The 21,485-nt window shown below is 43.4% G+C and overlaps 1 protein-coding gene across 1 annotated transcript in view; it reads left to right on the plus strand.

The window, feature by feature from the left end:
* The first annotated feature begins 2,679 nt into the window (after positions 1–2,679).
* The window catches only part of ANKFY1 (ankyrin repeat and FYVE domain containing 1), a 28,268-nt gene continuing 9,462 nt past the window's right edge, over positions 2,680–21,485 (plus strand). The window contains exons 1-17 of the mRNA XM_018076518.3: positions 2,680–2,683; positions 3,020–3,212; positions 4,662–4,780; positions 7,094–7,232; positions 8,728–8,851; positions 10,321–10,470; positions 11,386–11,551; positions 13,565–13,769; positions 14,575–14,643; positions 15,366–15,565; positions 15,994–16,091; positions 16,474–16,699; positions 17,619–17,717; positions 18,089–18,242; positions 19,137–19,305; positions 20,430–20,548; positions 20,868–21,024. Coding sequence (XP_017932007.1) covers positions 2,680–2,683; positions 3,020–3,212; positions 4,662–4,780; positions 7,094–7,232; positions 8,728–8,851; positions 10,321–10,470; positions 11,386–11,551; positions 13,565–13,769; positions 14,575–14,643; positions 15,366–15,565; positions 15,994–16,091; positions 16,474–16,699; positions 17,619–17,717; positions 18,089–18,242; positions 19,137–19,305; positions 20,430–20,548; positions 20,868–21,024 — 2,391 coding nt within the window. The remainder of the gene's footprint in view (positions 2,684–3,019; positions 3,213–4,661; positions 4,781–7,093; positions 7,233–8,727; positions 8,852–10,320; positions 10,471–11,385; positions 11,552–13,564; positions 13,770–14,574; positions 14,644–15,365; positions 15,566–15,993; positions 16,092–16,473; positions 16,700–17,618; positions 17,718–18,088; positions 18,243–19,136; positions 19,306–20,429; positions 20,549–20,867; positions 21,025–21,485) is intronic.

Consider the following 21,485-nt stretch of genomic DNA (forward strand, 5'->3'; position numbering starts at 1 on the left):
AATTAGATGCAGAAACATTTTTCTAGTTAAGAACTGATAATATTGGAGAGTCAGCAGGAAAGTGAAGGCTTATTGAGGAGGGAAGCTTGTCAAACTCTGCTTATTTGCTCAAAGCCTGGTGCTTTTTCTTAAGGAAGTGTCCTGAATTAGATTTACTGCAATTACTACCTACAAATGGAACAGTTTATAAAGACAAGGGCTGAGCATTTGTAGTGTCTGTGAGTTCTGTACCACTAATAGCAGAGGTTTGCATGCAGGTTACATGCAGGTGTGGGTAAAAACTGTTGGATTAAGGCTTGAATGTAAAGCAGCAGGAAGTTTGCTGTACAACTTTGGGGTGGTGTCAGGGTGAAGGTCAAAATTGGGCAAAAATGAGGCAGAACAAGAAAGCAGCAGCTTGTACAGCCTTGTGGGGCTGAGGGTCAGAGTGTGGAGCAGTGGAGGAAGGACCTGACTCGAGGGGGTAAGGAAATCATTTATTTTTCTGAAGTATTTCACTCGGTTCTGCTTCATAAGTAAACAAACGTTTTCCTTTATTGCTTTATGATGGGTGGGATGGGCAGTGTAATGGGTCCTTTTGTCAGGCTCTGGTGAGCTCTGCAGAGCTCCTGGAGTGCTGCTGTTGTGCTGCAAGGGTGTCAGTGACACCATTCAAATTAATTCAGTCTAATGGGACTTGAGAAAGCACTTGGATTTTAACAGTTCTCTTTTCTGCAATACAAGCTTCCACTAGACCCTCTTAATTTTTGGAAGGTGCTATCTGTCTCCCCATTCCCTGTTGCCTCCCTACTTATCTCTTTGCATTCAACTATCCAGTTGCTCTCAAGTGCTTTTGTGCCTTCTCCTGTAAGAAAAATTCATTGGCCTTTCCTGAAGTCCTCTTTGAAGTCTTTGATATGGAATATAAACTGCCAGTTCATGAGATGCTGGTCTGTCTGCCAGAAAGCTGTTAACAAACACTGCTTTTATTTTCTTGCCTGGCCCTCTGGGAACTGAGTATTTCAGAGGGGGAGTCACTTTGTCTGTCCCTCTCTGCTGAACCCAGGCATCTCTTCCCTGAGTAATTTGGATTGATGTTTAGCCAGAGACTTAGTGGTGTCTTACTGAGTCTGTCCTTCCAGTGTGTTGAGGCAAAGATCTTCATTAGGGGGGTGTGTGCCTGCAGTAACTGTGCATTTGGCTTGTTCACTCTTTAAGTGAACAATATCCAGGGAAAACTTGAGGCTTTTCTCTTTTCAGTGAGTGTTGATTAACTGGGTGTTGAGAACTGTCGTGAATGTGCACTTGAAATGTGCTCTGAGATCAAATATTGTCCTCAAGTGTGGCCACTACACAAGAGGTGTGCAGCTGTCATGTAGAATAACAGAAACTCTTATTTTACAACTCTTGTGATTATTACAGTAAGCAAATACCTCTCAATCCTTCTCACTGAGGTTGCAGGAGGGATGTGCTGTCAGTCTGAAAACAAGATTTCTCACAGCTTTGGTTCCTTGAGGTGCTTTCACTGCCAGTAGGGATTGTCTGGGATTGCCCTGGGAGCAGCAGGAACAAGCCTGATGGTCAGTGATGCACAAAGCTTCAGTTGCTGCTTTTTAGGGTTTCAAGGTAGTTCTGCCTCGTGCCCTATTGAACTCAGGCTAATTTGGAGCCAGGGAGCTGACCTTGGTGGAATGGCAATATTTGAGATGTTACCTCTGGTACTGGCTCTTTATTCCCACCATCCCACTCCCAGGGAGGACTAGGAGGTGCAGTGTTTCTCTGAGGTGGTGTGTGCTGTGAGGTTCAGTGAGCAGCTGAATTTGAATGGCATTTGAATGTGTTTGGCAACTAAAACTCTTGCTGTGTGGACAGTGGTGGTGTTCATACTCTAATTTTTGGTGCAGTTCTCAGTGTCTTTCCCTCTGGGTTGCTGTCAGACTCCAGCTTTCCCTGCTCTAACAGTAGCACTTGCTCTGTGCCCCCTGACATCTTCCTTAGGAATCAGTCAGGAAGCCATTGCTCAATAGATGTGCCCTTCTAATTCTGAGAACACCAACACTACATTTATCTTCAGATAGAAAGACTGACCACAGCAGGATTTCAAACCCTCTTTGAGGGTTGGTGTGGCACAATTCTGAAATCACAGCATATTTCAGTAGAAAAAGGAAGCTATCCCAAAGGAGATGATATCTATGAAATTTTAAAGGATGAAGCTGAATAAAAAGCTGTTGAAGGAAGTACCTTCATAGAATACAAGTACAAACAGAGAATAAAATATATTGCTTTCTGTTTATCCATTGCAGTAGTTAAGTTTAAAGACTTAGGAGAGAGCATTTGCTGCAGAGTTGGTAGAGGAAGGGCTGAATGAGGTGTTCTGTCTGCAAGGCCAAGGTCAGCTGTGCTGTTGAACTTTTCTACAGAAGCAAGAAGAAAGCACTGATCAACAGAGCTCAGTTTCTCGTTGTTTGTATTAGTGACATTTAGTAAATATTTGAGGGAAGGTCATTGAATGATGAATTCCTGGCTGGTAGGGAGTAATCTTGTAGGAACTTTCCCACTTACAATCATTGGTTAGATTTGTAAGGTATTTCTTAGCTGACTAGCTAAGACAGATATGGTACTTCAGCAACTGTTCTAATGCTCACTTGTGTTTTAAGTCTCAGCTCTGAAGTCAAATGACATCTTAACTGGCCTGAAAAAATGGGTAAGAACTAAAGAGTTAGTCCTCTACCCCACCATAATTCCCACAGTCATGGACTCCCATGGCTTTAGAAAACTTTCAGCATTCCTGACAAAACAGAGTTCAGAACTTTCCTTGTAAGTGGCTGCTATCACTGTATTATGTTTTTTGATGTGTTTATGGAAATGATTTGAAATAGAAGGTTTAATATTGGGGGTGAGATGCTCAAACACAGTGGAAGAGGAGAGACCCTTCCTGGAGTGCTGTGTGATTAACTGGATGTGCAATCTGAGGGTGCAATCTCAGCCACCAAAGGTGTGCATGTCTCAACCTTACCTGGAGTGACACTGTGCCTTGCAGAGGAGGTGGCCAAGCTGGAAAAGCACCTGCTGCTCCTCCGCCAGGAGTATGTGAAGCTGCAGAAGAAGCTGGTGGACACAGAGAGGAGGTGCAGCCTCCTGGCTGTGGAGGCCAACCAGGACAATGCCAGCGACACCTTCATCAGTCGGCTTCTCACCATCGTGGCTGAGCTCTACCAGCAGGAGCAGTACAGGTGAGGGATCCCTCTCTGGCACCTTTGATCTTCATGGCTGCACTGGGTCCTGCTCTTAGGGGAAGTGCTTTGCTGCATGGTGGGAAAGAGTTGCAGGTGGAAGATCGGGTGGCACACTGAATCCAGGTGTTGAATCAAGAGCTCTAAGCAGAAGTTTGTCTCTAAGACTGACACTTAAGACAAATTCAGAGAAAACTGACCATGATCACTATCAACAGCCAAGCTCCCTCTGAACAGAAGTAATTTTGAACTGGTCTAGTGGATGGAATAATTACACAACATATCTGGAAAACCTTACTTTCTTGAAAGGCTTTGTCTTTGAAGCCAGTTCTGTGCTCCTCTTGTGTGTAAAGAAGCCTGATTAAATTGGCTTGTCTGGCTGTATTAGTGATGTATATGATGCAGTGATACAAGTCATACTGTATTTTTAAATCTCAACACATAATTAGGTTTAATGGTTTCTTTTCCATAGGCACATTAAGGATCACCTTCAATACTCCAGATCCCTGAACTGATTTAATTCTGAAACTACAGTGATATTTATCAATTTCTTTGCTGTTGCTGAAAGCAATACCAAGATAGTAAAGGAGTTTAGTCATGTAAAGGGAGAATCTATTTTGGTTCAACTTCCTTGCCTGGCCATCTCTCCCTGAGAGAAGGGTCTGTGCCTGCAAAAACTCACTGTAGCCTGCTGGGTGAAAGATTTGTTAGGTAGGATATGTCAGAAGAGTTGGATCACTTTATTTCTGTTCAGCTTTAAAGGCACAGAAATGTTGTCTGAAAGGACCTACAGATATAAAATGAGAAAGGTGGCGAGTCCCAGTGCAGATTTTGTTAAGTAACATCTCTGTTTTGTCCTGTAGTTTATAGCTTTGAGTTACAAAATGGTCTGGAAAGCACCTACACAGCCAGAACATTTGCAAGCCATGGGACTTTAAAATAAGCAGGGCAGGTATTTTCTAACTACAGAGAATAACCTGGTGTAAAGGGGTCAGGATGAAGCTGGTGTTCTTGACAGCTGGTCTCCTGGGAGCTGAGGATTCTGCCTTGCACTCAGATTGCTGTCAAACAGCATTGTGCTCTTGCTGGTCTTGCCTGAAACCACTGGTGCTTAGCTGACAGTATTAGTATGGACACTGTGACATAAATATTTAACCTCAAGATTGTTGGCTTTTCCTAACTTCTGCAATAATCCTCTTGCTGTTCATTCTGAAATGGTTAAAAAAAAACAACCTAACCAAGCACTTGAAATACTAATGACTGACTGCATTTCTCCCTAGAAAAATAAGAATTGTCATCTGACATGTTCTACTTAAAAAAATGAATGTGTTTTAAGTCTCCAACAACTTGAACCTAAATGGGGATACTAGGACAGGTGGAGATGCTGAATCCATATGTATCCAAGCACAGGGGGAGTCTGCATTATACATGTTGATGCTCTTTTCTCAGTGATCTGAAGATAAAGGTTGGGGACAAGCACATCCGAGCTCACAAATTTGTCTTGGCGGCGCGCAGTGACACGTGGAGCCTCGCCAACCTCGCCTCCACCGAGGAGCTGGATCTGTCAGGTCAGTCCCTGCTGAGTGTTGTGATGCTTTGATTGCCTTTAGGGTGACTGCTGAAAGGGCCTGTTGGGAAAAGGTTACCTGTGTGCCCTCCAGACCAGTGCTGTCCACTGAAAGTGGTGCTTGATCTGTTGATTATGGATTTCAGAGTCTCTGAAACGTGGTGGTGAGCTTGTGACCTGGGTGTTAGTGCTGGTTAAATCAATAACCTGCCTTCTCTCTCTTTAACAAACAGGGGCTGAGATTGGTGGCCTGTTTGTCTTTTCTAGAGTCAACTAAACATAATGAAAAACAAATCTATTTGGAGGAACTTGACTTCTTCCTTTCTAAGGACAGGGCTTTTTGAGGTAGTGTGCATCATTTCTCTGAAGTGTGTCATGGAAATACCTTGCTGCTTGTTAACACGGTGTGTGTGGGAAGTGAATCCAAATACTGGTGTTATTAAAGGTGTTTGCTTTGGCACTTTGATACCTTTGCAAAACAGGTGAGGAAGAGAAGGTTTCTGAAAGACTGTCTTCTACATGAGTGTTTTGTTCTGCTGTTTCTTGCATGTACTTACACTGGGCAGTGTTTCTACAGATTGAACCTCTTGACAGGCTTTTCTGCCCTTAACAGTGTGGAAGAGCCTTATACAATTAATTTATGAGCATTAAAGCCAGGTATGAAGTTAAGCAGGCTGCTGACTGGCATGTTGAATATTAAGCACTGGCTTCACTTTCTGCACTTAATCTTACTGTGAATCCCAAGTGCAGACAAACTGGAAGAGGAGCAAGTCACAGCAAGCTGGTTTTATGAGACAGCATGGGCTTCCTTGCAATGTGATTTATGGGTCTTTCTGCAGCCACAAGAAAACAGATGCCAAGGAGTTCTTAATTTGAGTGCTATGCTAACAAAAATTATTACTAAAAAGCTCTTATGTTAATTGTAGTCTTGTTACCAGTGGCAGTGCACAGCATTTCTAGCTCCACAGCTAAGCTGAAAATCTCAACTGTAACTGCAGTCTTAAATGTTTAACAGTGCAAACACTTCCTGTTACAAAATGATGCTTGAAAGAAGTGCTAGTAAATGATACTTTCACTGTAAAATTGAATTTTTTATAAAATTTGAGAAGTGGCACAAGGATTATGAAGTAGCTGGAACGAGCAACAAGCTGCTCCCTGGATATTGTTGTGTTTTCTTAAGGGGTTCTCTTAAGAACTTGCAAGCTGAGATTGCCTGAATCTTATCTCCAAAATACAGACAGCAGTTGAGTGTCTTTAGAGTTCATGTGATCTATAGAGTTTTCTAATCTTTAAAGGGTAGGAAGAGATGAACACATGTTCTCTTGTTGAGAGGGAGAAGATGCACTTCTTACCTCTGCCAAGGCACAACTGATTGTACATCTCAAGTAGGTTTTCTGATTGCTTCAAGTCTGGCAAAAAATACTTGCCTTACTCAAACCTCCTGATTCCTGGGAGGCTGTTCATGCCAAGGGCTGCTGATGCTCTGCAGATCTAAAGATGTTTTAGGATGGGTATTTCAGTCTCTTAAAGGTTTTCAACTTTAAATTTTTTTCATTTTAAAACCAAAACAGTTTAAAGGAGTAAGGCTAGTTTTCTAAATGACTGGTATTTTTGTTGTAATTGGTCTTACTGCAGTTATTCTCATCTGCATCCTTGTAAGAAGGGTTGTGACTATACTTGTGAGTGGTGACAAAGACCATTGGGCTTGTGTAGTGTCCTGTGGTACAGGTTTGAGTTTTCTCACTATGTAAAACATCAGTTTGTGGTCAGTCTTGTAAACACCTGAAATCTGAGCAGGTCCTTGGACTGGCACTTTTGCACCTTTCCTGGAAATGGTTCCCAGCAGTTTGAGTCATTTCCAAGGTGTAGCAAGGTGCAAGTGCCTTTGGAATGCAGCAGTTCAGAACATGTGGCTGTAATATAGAGAGAGGATTCTTAAATCAAAAAGGGACTTTGTGCTTGTCAAATGTAGATTTGTATTTGACCATATGTGAGGGTCCAAGGACTTTATAGGGGCATCACTGGCCCCTAAATATGCAACATTTGTGTAGCAGGTAGGAGATGCTATAGGGCTCCCTGCATTCTGCACAGTGTTCCAGTGGAAAGAGGTTTTCCAGCTTGGTGCCAACGTTGTCATTAGTTTCAACTTTTGCCCAGTTTTGCCTCTGTTTTGCCATCTTGGTTGAACTAAAGAGGTACAGTTTCAACAAGGCTTTTTTTATGGTAGCTGTGACTTTCAGCAGTCAAAGGAACAGCAACTACTTGAGCTGGAGATTGTTTTTAGGGATTTCATTAATGCTCTTGCTCCCTGCAGCAGATGCTGACCCAGAGGTAACCATGGCAATGCTGAGGTGGATCTACACAGATGAACTGGAGCTCAGAGAAGATGATATCTTCTTGACAGAGCTCATGAAGCTGGCTAATAAATTCCAGCTCCAGCTGCTTAGGGAAAGGTGAGTCTTAGTAAATACAGTGAATCTGCTTGAACTCTTCAACTTTGTTTGAATAGAAATAACTGCTGGCAATTAGCTAAAATTATGCTTTTTCAAACTCTTGAGGTTTTAATAATGCAGCCTGACATTCAGTTTATGGGAAATGGGAAATGAAGCCTTGCTCTACAGTTAAACTGTAGCAGTTCTTCTCACAGCTGATATATTTACTTTCCAGTTCCTCTCCCAGTCAAACTAATAACCCTAATTTGATGTTAAGAAGAGACAGAGATCAGTACAATAGCACCAGGCTCTGGAGAGTTGCAGGAAAGGAATTGTTAGAGAATGCTGGGAAGAGTCAGTGTGAGGTGGCTTGCAGTATTAAAATAGCATAGGTGACATTTCAGTTGAAATAGCTGCTCTTCTGTGCATCTTGGTGGTAACTTTTCTTCAGAAATAAGGTTAATGTAACAGTGCAATGCTTTCCCATTCTGAGATTGCAATTACCATTCTAGTAGAGGCTGGATTGTCTTCTTGATGGAGTGCTCTAAAAAACCATTTAGTGAGGAACCTGAATGTACAAGTTGAAACCTCTTCAAGTTTTGTACAACTTCAAAGCCTTGGGTTTAGTCAGAGTATCCTTTGATAGAATAATCTTTTGCCCAAGGGGTGTCTGTAGCAGTACATGACATCCATAATCTATGATTTGTGTGCCTCCAACATGAAGCAGACTAAACTGCTGTCAAGTGTGCTGACCAAAGATGTTGGTATCTGTAAGCCCAGTGCTAAAACTGCCTTCAAGCTTTGTACCAGCCTAAAAACTGTCCTCATGTTGTACTGTGAACTTAGCAGGTGTCTGCTCATGGTAGTCTGGTGACAGATCCATGTCTAGGATGTCACTGGGAATTATTAGATGTCTTGGTAAGTATGGAATCATAAAATAAGGGAATTGTTTTGTCTGGAGCAGAACTCTGAGTTCAAATCTGACCATTAATCCAGCACTGCCAAGGGCACCACTAACCCATGTCCCCAAGGGCCACATCCACAGGTCTGTTAAACCCCTCCAGGGATGTGACTCCACCACTGCCCTGGGCAACTGTGCCAGTGCCTGACCACCCTTTCCATGAAGACATTTTCCCCAATATCCCATCTGAACAACCCCTGCCTGTGATCACTGTAGGACTGTGAAGATACACATCTCCCTTCCTTCACAGTGAATGAACTGCAGTTTGTGCCCTTGGGAGAACTGGGATGTGTCCCCACTTGCAGATTCCTGCAGTGTGGTGTTACCCTGGCCCGTGGCTGGATGGATTCCAATGGAAGTCTGCTCTTAGGGAAGCTGCTCTCAGGGCTTCTGACTGAAGCATGTTTATGCTGCTCAACCTTATGGTAAAAAGCAAGTCCAAGCCATTTTCTGCTGGCATCTAGGAAAGGGAGTATTGGAACACTGTTAGAACATGGGACAGTGATTGCAGCAAAGCTGTTGGATTACTGACCACTGGCTTTCCTGTTTTGACAGATGTGAAAAAGGAGTCATGTCACTAGTTAATGTCAGGAACTGCATCCGTTTCTACCAGACTGCTGAGGAGCTGAGTGCCAGCACCCTCCTGAACTACTGTGCAGAGATCATTGCCAGTCACTGGGTGAGTCCTGGCAGGAGGAAACAAGAGCAAAAATGCTTGCACAGTATGGGAACTTAATCAGGAGAATTTTGCTTAACTTACTGCAGTGTCTAACCTCAGCAGTATCTCTTGGTTACAAGCATTCCAGTTGGGATGGGGATTTCGTGGATTCCTGATAACTTGCAGTGACTAAAGTGACCTGTTATACTGACAACAGTGCTGATGAAAAGCTGAGCCCTGGTGTGAGTTCTGGGGCTGCCTCTGAGGCAGGGTGACTTTTCCCTTCCCAACTGTCCTGATTATCTTTACAACGTGTACTTTTGCCACTGTGTTGTTTGGGGTTCTTTACAATTATATGTTTGAAGCAAAGAACATTAAGTGGCTCCTTTGAGAGATTTTAATTGTCTTTAGAGGTTGAATCTGTTGTCTGTGTGGTGTGAATGTCTTGGAGGGGAGTAGCTCATAACCTGAAGAGTTGTTCTGTTCCTTGGAACTATTTCACTGTACAAAGTGTCTCAGTTTCCTGAGCCAAAGAAAAGGGACTGTTCTAATAAGCAGGAGGGTTGTTTATCAAATCTGGACTCCAAACTGTTTAGAAGTTCATCCATAGTTGGTCTCTGTCTATCCAGGTCACAAATCCCAGACCTGTTTTTACTTCTATAAATAATTCATGGAAGCCAGGGAAGTTTATCTTCAGTAATGGAGGGAGAAGCAAATGGTCTTGCAACCGACTTGGAAGTTTCACTTGCTCTGATCTCTTTTATTTTGAAGAAAGTTTGATTAACTAAGTAGTGGATTGACCTTTTCAATAAGGCTTGTCAACAGTAGACTTGTGTGTGGGGATTTAGATTATTCTAAACCTAAAATGCATCATCCAGATGTGGATGTTTCTTTCTTTGACTGATACTAAGGCACAAGCTTTGATATGTTAATGCATAAAAAAAGATTATTGTATCTGAACCTGTGGGTCAGCACTTTTAACTGTTGACTGCTTCTGGTTCCTAACTTTTCATGCTTAATTCTACCTGAAAATGAGGTTGTTTCTGTTTAGTCAAATGAACACTAACTCATTTAGGTCTTTATACCCCTAAGTTTCTGTTTACTTTTATTGATAATTTTACAAAGTTCTGAGGAGTTGTCAGTTTTCAAGTTGTAGGCCTTTTTTTGTCAGAATTAAGAATAAGACCAGATAGAGGATTGTTTTTAAGCTTAGATGTTAATCTACCATGATGTCTGCTGCAATGCTGGTTTTCCATGTCTGTAGACAGAAAGGAAGAAAATTTGCACTAAGTGATCTCGAAACTAAAATGTAAGATTTAAAACTTCCTGATTAAATCTTAAAAGGTTATCTTGGATTGTTCCTGCCAAAATGTTACCAAAATGGGACTTTTCACTGAGCTTGTTTTGTGAACTTCAGAATTCCATTGTGCAATGCCTTGTCTATAAATAAAACAGGAGTGTTGCTTACCCTTCTCTTTAATTGCTCCCAGGATGACCTGCGTAAGGAAGATTTCAGCAGCATGAGTGCCCAGTTACTGTACAAAATGTTCAAGTCCAAGACAGAATATCCTCTGCATAAGGCTATTAAAGTGGAGAGAGAAGATGTGGTCTTTTTGTATCTAATAGAAATGGATTCACAGGTGAGACTGAGTTGATCTATCTCCTAGAATTTGGTGTTTCAGGTAGCTGGCTTTGAACTCCCAGTCTGAACCTTGTTACTGATTTTTCTCACTAATTCTTAACTTGCATGTTTAATATTCTTAACTTGCATGTTTAATATTGCCACAGCTACTCTGTGTACGTCATGGAGGTCTAGCAGCAGAGGCTCCATGAAGACATAATTCAGAAGTGATTCATAACATTTCTGAAACACCCTGCATACAGCAGACTGTGTGTAATAAAATCCCTTATCTGATATTACCATGTACATTTAAAACTGAATGGTATAATAGTCAACTTTGCTGCTTTATGGCAGTTCAGTAAGAATCATTTCTTTGAACAGATGCTTTCCCTCTTCTGTTGAAAGTTTGAAGTAACAGGTGTTTGTTCTGTTTGGGTGAAAACTCTAAGTAACTAGTGAATAAGATGTCCCCCAACAAGGGAGAATGTAGAATTCAAGTATTAATTATCAAGAATTATTCAATTAGTACTTTAAGTTGCCTCAAATCTTAATTGGAAGCTGGGACTTTGCTGGTATGTACACCCCTAGGTGCTAATCCAGGTGGGATTTGAGGTATCTTAAAGGAATAACTGAATGATTGTTCCTACATTGAATATGCCTATCTGGTGACATGTTTGAGTGCACTAATCTTGCTTTCTGTGAGTTGGACAAGGCTTGCAAACACAGCTCCTGATTTGTCATGGAACAGCCCTCTGGGCAGCTTTGCCTGTGGTGCAGTGACTGTCCCTGTGCAGGGTGCCCTCACCAAAACACAGCACCAGGATTCTGCACTGGAACTGGAGGGCTGACTGCTGATCATGGACTGGGCTGTTAAAACACTCACTTGGGCTGGTGAGCCTGTCTCTAGTGTCAGTGCACTGTGTTTGTGTTGCAGCTTCCTGGGAAGCTCAATGAATTGGATCACAATGGAGACCTTGCTCTGGATCTGGCCCTGGCCCAAAGGCTGGAGGGCATTGCCACTACCCTGGTCAACCACAAGGCTGACGTGGACAGGGCAGACACGAGAGGCTGGAGTCTGCTGCACAAAGCCATCCAGAGGGGTAAGGACATGGGATATGAAGCTTTATTAACTTTCAGTTGTTCCCAGCGTGATTCCTAAGTCTGTTCCTGTGTCACATTGTAGTTGTCACTTCAGTTAGAAGACTGTAGTGAAGGATGGACTTTGTCCTGTTTCTTTTTTTTTTTTAAACTTAAAAGCAAACAGACTCTTCTTTGGATCTGAGACCGGGCTGCTGGCTGGGGAAACTTGTGCTACTTGCCATCCAGGTGCAATCCAGTAGAACATTGCCTGCTAAAGGAAGAAATGTAGGGAGACACTGGGAATATTCTAATTTGACAATACCATGTCTGTGTGACAAATAGCTGGGATTGAGTGTGACAGCATGAGAGTCATAAAGATGAAATCTTTTTCTAGACTTGGACCATATGCTTCTTTGTGCTGGTTAACAGCAAGGGTCTGTGCTACTGCACAGCAGTCCTAGGGGAGGAAAATGTGACTGAAAGAAGATGAGGAGCAAGTGGAGGTGCCTCTGTCCAGTCTGAATATTTTCAAAGCTCTGCTGAATAGTAGTGTAGTTACCACTGGAGTCTGAGTACAACTACAGGGTTATGTTGAGCTGATCTCCACCTCAGAGTGGGAAATGCATCTGATGAGAACTGGAGCACAGCAGGACCTGGTTGCCATGGCCACAGCACTCTGAAGGCTTTGGATCAGCAGCATCTTGGCCTGTGGTCAAAGTGTGGGAAAAATCTGCAGTGAACACCTCGTGCTGCTGGTTTCCTGCAATGTCTTTGGCAGCTCTGCTCCAGAAAGCCAAGCATGAGTTTATTTTTAAACAGCAAACTCTCTGGGACTCCTAGAAGTTATTTTGGGCTCAAAAAACTTAAACTCAGCTCCCAACTTCTTCTTTTAATCTCCTACATCTCTAAACAGGGTAAAGCTGGTGGCTGATCCTGTGAATGAAACTTGAGCAGGAGTAGGAGACCTTCTAGGCATAGGTCAGTGTGGTGGTGGCTGCAGGCCTGTAGAGCACTGCAAAGGTTGCAGCAAATGCTGGCATTTGTCCTCTGGTTGTGCTGTCTGCTTTCAGCCTGAGCTAGGGCTCTGAGAATGAATGCTTGCTTCTCAGTGACCACAGCTTCAGTGAATCAGTCACTGTTAACTATCACATGTTCTGGAAATGGAGCTAAAGCAAATTGTCTGAACTTGCCACGTGATTCTTATCACTTCTGATGGCTGGAGAGTGGGGGAATGTCAGACATGGGAATCAGAAAATGGGATTTGGGGTTTCATTGGCAGAGATAATACAGCAATATAGATTGGAACCCTGTTCTTTGTTCTCCAGTCGTGCATTCAGGCCAAACAAGGTGTGACTGTGTCTGTTCAAGGTACTCTTTGGAGTGAGGGTGGTTAATATGAAATATGACCCTGAGGCCATTGTTTGCACCCTGGTGGTTCAAGTCCAAGCTTCCATGTGTCTCAGTGGGCCTGAGCTGTGACTCCTGAGAAGCTCTCAAGAGGGAGTTCTTGGGAATGCTGTGCATGGTGGGTTTGAACTGCTGAAGGCCTTATCCTATATATAATGGAGCTAAGCCTTCCAGAGCAAAGGCTGTGTTACTGCTTGTTTGTGTAGCAGGACTGAACAGGTGACTGACTTCAACTACACACTTTTGACTGATGCCCTGGAATGGTACCTTTTGTTGAAAACAATACTTGTATGTTTGGTGTCACAGTTTGTCCAGTGGTCAATTAAAGCAGCAATGAATTGTTTTGATGGAGGAACTAGCAAATTCAGTATCACAGTAATAATAAACTCGTGTGTGAACTTGAGTCACCTGTGGACAAAACACTTTTTCCAAGGGCTTGTGAAATATTTTAGTCCTGACTTTGCAGTGAAGGGTTGAAGTTGCCTATTGCTAAGGCATTGTAGGAGCAGACTCTTGTGTTGGAATGAATGTATGGTCTGAAGGGAAATCCTGTGTATCTGTTTTCTGGAGTATAAAGTACATAGGGTGTATCTATCCACAAATAACCTTGTTTTGTTTCCCCAAAGGAGATAAATTTGCTGCAAACTTTCTCATTAAAAATGGTGCCCGTGTGAATGCTGCTACTCTGGGGGACCAGGAGACCCCTCTGCACCTCGTGGCATCCTACAGCCCCAAGAAGCACTCCCCTGATGTCATGGCAGAGATGGCACAGATTGCAGAGTCCCTCCTGCAGGCAGGAGCCAACCCAAACATGCAGGACAACAAAGGCAGGTAAATACTGGGGGAAGCCAAGTCAGCACTTTAACAGACAGTGCTGTGCTGATCAGGTGCTGAGAACCTGCTCAGGTCTGTCAGCAAAGCACGGGTGAGACTGGAAAGCAGGAAGGGTGAATTTGTGGAGCCAGTTGGAGACCTGTGGGCAGCACTCAGAGCAGAAAGCTGTGCAGGCTGAATGGTTCCCTGTCATGGCCAATTAAACACAGCCCCGCTACAGAAAGCTGGGGTGAGCTGATGGTGTTAGGACACATGGCACACAGTTAATTTGCCTTTATTGAATCACTGAACAGTAAAGAAGGCCAGCTAAGATGCCAAATAGTATTTCTGAAAGATACTTCCCTTTGAAGCTGTCAGGGAAACTGAAATTACCTCAAAGCAAGGCAATATGTGCAGTGTGTTCATCTGAAGTGCAGGGCCTGTTTCAGGAAGCTGTTTCACAGGTTAGGTTGGGCTGGCACACAAGTGTATAAAATAATATAGAAGACTTGGAGTGTATCAGCTGTACACAAGCTGATATACTCCAGGGCACAAGAACTGTGTGTACAAAGTTCCAATAGATCAAGCTCTTGTGCTTCTTCCTTGAAAGTTCACTCTTACATTGAGTTGCTTACAGCAAATTATTTGAAAGCGTGTCCACTGGAAGAGCAGACTGCTCTTTGTTTCGAGATGTGTTTGTGCCCTTCTGAAAGAAAAGACAGAAGTTAAACCCATAAATCTACAGGGCATGTTGATGACCAGGGCCAAAATCAAGTGTCTCTCTTGTTCCTGATGTAACTGTACTTTTTTGCTGCAATTACAGGACCCCGTTACACGTGTCCATCGTGGTCAGGAACGAGCCTGTGTTCAGTCAGCTGCTCCAGTGCAAGCAGTAAGTTCCTTTTACATGTAAAACACACGTTACCTTGTACAGTGAATATATGAAACCTGGTTTAACAACTCCTCTGTGCCTCTTTGCCTTATAGTAAGACCAGTAATAGGCTTGGGATGCAAAAGTGTAAAGGCTTTCCATAACTAAAGGTGCCAGAAGCCACATGAGTTTTTACCCTACTGTAGAGAAGCAGCAAACTGCATCTCTTGTGTTTTTCAAAGAGGGTGAAATAATTTCAAAGGTGATGTAGTAACATCCATTTGTAGTGGAGCTAAAAGGAGTGATAATACTCGAAATGTCTCAATATGTTCTTGGGTTCTGCTTAAAGCTGCCACAGGTGACTTCTTAGGGTGGTGAAGCAGAACACTTTGCTTGACTCAGTTTCTTTGCAGTTGAATTTGCAGTTCTTGCACACAGTTTACTCAAATACAAAAAGGAGTTGCCTCTTTGCTATACTTAGTGGGAGCTCAGATCTACCAGGGCCACACTTCTCCTGGGAGCAATAAGTTTGACTCTAGTAGTCCTAGAAGGTGTTGTGCTTGTTTCAGAGTATTCCCATATTCTCTGAGGTAACTGGAGCTACAGCAGGTTTTTTGGCAAGCAGGAGTTGTCAGTGAGGTGCGAGATGAGCTAGTACAGCTGTTCAGCCTCTTGAAACTTAAGCTGAGATGGGGAACCACTTTTTAAGGTATAAACTGGGGGACACTAACTCTTATTTTTAGACTAGACTTGGAGCTGAAGGATCATGAAGGAAGCACAGCTCTGTGGCTTGCAGTTCAGTACATCACTGTGTCGTCTGATCAGTCTGTGAACCCCTTTGAGGATGCCCCTGTTGTGAACGGAACCTCCTTTGATGAGAACAGTTTTGCAGCAAGGTTGATCCAACGAGGCAGCAACACAGATGCTCCAGACACAGTGACAGGTAAACCAGAGGTTTGTATTTCTGTGTAGGTGAAAGGCTTGTAAGTTAATTGCTTAAATGCTGACTGCACTCAGAGGAGCTGGATGAGGTTTCAACAGCATTTGCTGCACAGTAAATGGGAGGTGGTAGCAGCTTTACCCAGAGCTGAAGCACTGACAGCCCCAGGCTGAGCTGGACTTGCAGGAAGTGACAGAAAATCTGGACTCATTGCCAGGTTCTAATATCCTCTTTAGAGTTTCAAAATGTGTAATTGCTAAATGGTAGTGCATGTCCAGTCCAGAGTTGCAAGGGGGCTACTAATAGGCAAGATTTTCTTTGTTGACTTCAAACTTCAATGTTGTAAGGTAGTGGGGAAGGTGTTAGCACACTTGTTAGTATCAAAATGTGGTTGGAATAGCACTCTGACAGTGTTCCTGGTTTTTCTTTAGGAAACTGCTTGCTTCAGAGGGCAGCTGGTGCAGGAAATGAGGCAGCTTCTCTCTTCCTAGCAACTCACGGAGCAAAAGTCAACCACCAAAACAAACGGGTAAAAGCAGAAACTTAGACTGAAAGTTTCCTGATTGCTCTTCAGAAATAAGCCAGCAGAGATCTCTCATTGCTAAACTGTAGCTTAAAGCAAGTTGGAGCACTTTGTGAACCTTTGCATGTTTTCAGGTATTTACTGGTGATCAGCCCCTTCTTGTGGCACTGTTCTTGCAGCATCAGCAGTTGTTAACATGCTTCTAACACCTCCCTCAGTGCCTGGTGTGATAGTTCTTAATGAAAGCTGACTGAAGTAGTTTGTAAGTCCTAAGGAGCTTCAGCTAGTAGGAGTGAAGCTCTTCACACCCGTTCTTGTGGGAATAGTAGTTTAAAAGCTGCTTCTCTGCATGTCTCCAGCTGTTAACCCAGCACCCTGTTTATTAAAGGGAGAAACCCCCCTGCACACAGCCTGCAGGCACGGCCTGGCCAACCTGACAGCAGAACTCCTGCAGCAAGGAGCCAATCCCAACATCCAGACAGCAGAAGCAGTGCTTGGGCAGAAGGATGCATCTGCTCCTCCAACAGCAGAGAATGTTTATCTGCAAACTCCCCTCCACATGGCCATTGCTTACAATCACCCAGATGTGGTGTCAGTCATCCTGGAACAAAAAGGTAGGTGTTTCCTGGTTCAGACTGTTGGTCCTGTAGGGAATTGGTGTGTCAAGATGGCATCTGAGCTGTGTTTGACAAACTGTAAGCATTTTTAAAGTAGAGCAGTTAATAAGACAGGCTAAATATAGTCTTAAATCATCTGCTTGTTAAGACTAGACAATTATTTTGCCTGTGAGTGCTTGTAAATTCTCCACTGTAGATAATGGACTTGAACAGTTAATCCTGGGTTCTGTTCTACTTGTACAACTGAGATCCCTTCAAAGCATTTGCTTCAGGTAAATGCTGGAATAAAATTTGGGTAAAGGCACCTTTGTGGTGAGATTTCTGCCTCCCTTAACTCTTACTAAGAGGATTTTGTACGAGGTAATGCTGGAGTTACAACAGGATTGAAACTTGAGTACTCAAATACTGGCAGATGAGTTTATCAAATGCTGCTAGTTCAGCTTCTTTCTAGCAGCAGGAGGGGAGATTGACAGCTGAAGGAAGACCAGCTTTGTCTCCTACCATAAGTGAGATTTAGAAGGGAGTAGGTGAATTGGGGTAAATATCATCCATCCCAGGGAGCTGAGGAGGAGGGATGCTGCCACCACACTGTGGTACAGCCTCCACTCTTCATTCTCAAAGCTTTGTGTATGCCACTGTATTTGGAATTGCAGGTAGAAAGGGACAGGTTAAGCCTCTTAGCTAGAGAATTGAATGTTCTTTAGTGTAAGTATTAAGATTAGGCAGTAGTGGAAATACTGTCTGAATCCTAAGCAGTATCAGATCAGGGAAGCTGAAGGTATCTTGCTCAGATCTTTCAAACTGATTGCTAAAGGAACAGCCCACTTCAAAATGTGACACTGCTGCTGCAGCAGCTTTCAGTGTGTGACTGCAGGTCAAGTACAAGAATGCTCTAATTCCTGATGCTTTTTTGTAGCTAATGCTCTTCATGCCACCAACAACTTGCAAATTATTCCTGACTTCAGTCTGAAGGACTCAAGAGACCAGACTGTGCTGGGATTGGCTCTTTGGACAGGTATGGACCCTCCACACAAGATGAGAATTCACAACAATATGGAAGCTGTGCTGTGAACAGGAGTTTTTTTAAAAGATAAAACAGCAGGTGTGTGTTCATGTTCTGGCTTGTGCTGCAGGAGAGGAGCTGTCAAGGAGAGCTTTAGATGATTCTTCATCTTCTAGAAATGAGTGCTCACCTATGACTTAGTGAAAGATTTCTAGCCCACAGCTGTACTTGCAGTTCTGGGGAATTCTTCCTCTGTGAACTCCCTGCTTATTTTCCTGTCAGATCACTGTATTGTCTGAGCATGTTAACCCTGTTCTGTTAGTCCTCAGTGCATCTGCTTTATAGACCCAAAAGTAAAATCCTAATGAGCTTGACCTCCTCAGGCATGCACACCATAGCAGCTCAGCTGCTGGGATCTGGGGCCTCCATCAATGACACCATGTCAGATGGACAGACTCTGCTGCACATGGCAATCCAGAGGCAGGACAGTAAGAGTGCCCTCTTCCTGCTGGAACATCAGGCAGATATAAATGTCAGGTAAGATCCTAACTGATCCAACACTCAACTGCATGTGTGTCTAGAGCAGGTGGTGATGAATGCCTTTGTATAACGGCTTGAAATTGGTTTCAGACTGTGATCTGTGCACAGTTATGTGTTTGGCACTGTTTTATGGCACACAGCTGAGGGGTTACATGTGTGAGCTTGGACCTGTGTGTAGCTCTGTTGGTCAGTACCTCCTCTAGTGGCTGCAGAAGGAGGTGCCACTTAATTCTGAGTGAGACAGAATCCTCTGTAACAGACTCAAGTCCTAGAGAGAGGCCTGGAGGCACTGAACTTCCATTTGCCAGCTTGTTGGAGCTGTGTGTTTGCCACCATCCGAAATAATTAGATGTAGGTCCAGCAACAAGATTCCAATAGAACTTGCCTCCTGAGTATCTCCTAGACAACTTGATATTAGACTTAACAGAACATTTGTCTGCTTACATGACTGACAGGCTGGCTGTGAAAGTTGGCAAGCTCTACTGTCATGAATGTCATGGGTACAAACTGCCTAATGCTGCTGTTCTAACTCCAGGCTTTTAACAGTTGGTATTTGACTGTTGCTTGAAGTGTTGCCACGTTGCAGACAAAGCTGTTCTCTGCTGTGGCAGCAGGCTGGCTCTGAAGGAACTTGTTCAAATAATGGCTGCACTGAAGGCAGTGAGTGTCTCTGAGCTAAGAACACTCACTTTTCCAACTTAAAATCAATCATTTGCTACTAAAGGGGGGAAGAAAGGTAAATACAAAGCTGTGATGAAATATGAGCGTGGTGTGTTTGCTTGGCTGGAGAGAAATGACCTTACCACAGCAGAAATACACACGTGAGGAGGGGATTTTTGGCTTTCTCAGTAAACTACTGCAGTAACACACTTGGAACTGTCCCTGCTGCAGGACACAGGACGGAGAGACAGCCCTGCAGTTGGCCATCAAAAACCAGCTCCCTCTTGTGGTGGATGCCATTTGTACCAGGGGAGCAGACATGTCCGTGCCAGATGAGAAAGGAAATCCTCCCCTGTGGCTTGCCTTGGAAAACAACCTGGAAGATATTGCATCAACTCTGGTAAGACTGTCAGTTGGCTTAATTTGGTCTCAGTTTTGTGCACCTTGCTAGCAACAAAAGAGGTTATCAGCAAAACCAAACTCAGTGCATGAAAAGAACAGAGTGGTCCAATATCACTAATTTTAGAGGTTTTTTTTCACCAGAGGTCCCCCTCTTTTGTGCAGAAATCTTTTATAAATACAGCCAAATCTCTTGCAGCCACTGTAATAAAATACTATACAATGTGCTATCTAGATCCTGGAAGGAGTAAAGATCCACTGAAAGCATCAGTCCATGGCATACCAGGCTTGTGTAATGATCAGCTTCCTGAATAAAACTGAACATGCCTGTGTGTTAGTGCTAGTTCTTATTGCATCTTAAAGTTGCATCAAGAAGGCCTTTAAAGGCTTATATTTACTTTAAAGGTAAATTTAGTTTCAGGCACAGGTGATCCAAGAGGAGATGTCTTAGGAGACTGAAGTAGACCTCCTTCTGTCTTCTTCATAAGGAAGTTACTTGAAAGTTTTTGTCTGCTAGAGACAAATATTTAAAAGCTGTGCTGGTGACCTGAGAAATAAGTCTTGTAACTGTTCTTGACTGTTTGTGCTGATATTGGATAAGAACCTTTCTGGGGTCAACACTGCAACTACTCATGTACAAACCTTGTAAAGTGGAGTGGAACAAGTCTTAAGTGCCATGTTGCTCAAGTTTGTAGTTCTCTAGTAGAAGAATACCAATATTAGCAGTACAACTCGTGGAAGAAACTCTCTGTTTAGCTGAATGTATAGAAAAGCAGGTAAATGGGCCAGAGCTTCAAAGGCAATGTCTGCAGATGCTGCTTGATTTGCTGTAGGTGCTGAAAGTGAGATAACCAGTCCAACTGGCCTAAGACCTGTCTATCAAAGTATATGGGTGAATATTTGAATTGTTAATAAATACCACCTAATTAAGGATTCCATAGTAAACCAATAAAGTACTGGTCTGGAAGACCTTCAAGCAGTTCCCTGAAATTCAGTGACTGCCACGAGAATAGACAAGGCATCTCAGGTTCTGCCTCTGAGGGACAGTGTTCCAGAAGCATGGACTAGAGTAAGAGTGTGGAGACATAAAAAACCTTCACTGCCTCACTGTGCTTCTCCTTTCAGGTCAGGCATGGCTGTGATTCAACCTGCTGGGGGCCGGGACCGAGTGGCTGCTTCCAAACCCTTCTGCACAGGGCTATCGATGAGAACAGCGAACAGATCGGGTGCTTCCTGATCCGCAGGTCAGGCACTTCCCAAACCTTCTCATGGGCACATGTATGCCCCTGGGATAAGTTCATTGACTGCTGTCTTAAGTCAGTAACAAGTATGTGCTTCCTCAGGCTTTTGGTGGGTGGGACTTCAGGAATTCTGACTAATCTTAGACACATTCTGTTATCTCTGTTAGCATCATGGTCTTGATGACCAGAGTCAAACTAAAACCAGGAGTTTGTGCTTTCGTAGGATGTGTCAGCAGTTGCTGGATCAGCTCTTGTAGAGTTTTTTCTGACCCTTTTTGAAACAGTTCAAATCTGGATGAATGAATTGACTGTTGTGTTTCAGTGGGTGTGATGTGAATAGTCCCAGAAAGCCGGGCCCGAATGGAGAAGGAGAAGAGGAAGCTCATGATGGACAGACACCCCTACACTTGGCAGCCTGCTGGGGACTAGAAGAGGTGATCCAGTGCCTTCTGGAGTTTGGTGCCAATGTCAATGCTCAGGTGTGTGGAGAAACAGTGCACAGTTTTTTAAAGTTGATTCTCTGCCTCTAATGTAGCGAAAACAAACTTTCCTCTTAGTGGTGTGTTTTGCTTGATGGGGAAAAGAACATCCTGCTCTTAGAGCTGAGCCAGTGCAGCTCTGCTTTCTCTCCTGTCCCTTGTTATCAGGCCTAGGGCTTATCTGCCCATATGGTGGGTTAATTCAGGAAGCTGTGCTGAAGGAAAATAATGGTACAGTGTTACATTTCTGATGTAATGATTAGAATTCAGCTCCTCTGTCCTTACTGTGAATTAAAGGAAGAAGCAGGGCTCTATTCTGCTTCATTTAATCATTAAATGAGCTGCAGTGTAAAACATAATACTCCACTTTGGTGTGTTTGGGAAGTGTCTTCTGTTACTGAGTAAACTGAGGTGATGTGAGTATGAGTTACACTTCATTTTTGATTACACAGTAATCCTTA

Source organism: Manacus vitellinus, unplaced genomic scaffold (assembly GCF_001715985.3).
Source record: "Manacus vitellinus isolate BGI_N305 unplaced genomic scaffold, ASM171598v3 scaffold_32_pilon, whole genome shotgun sequence".
NCBI lineage: Eukaryota > Metazoa > Chordata > Aves > Passeriformes > Pipridae > Manacus > Manacus vitellinus.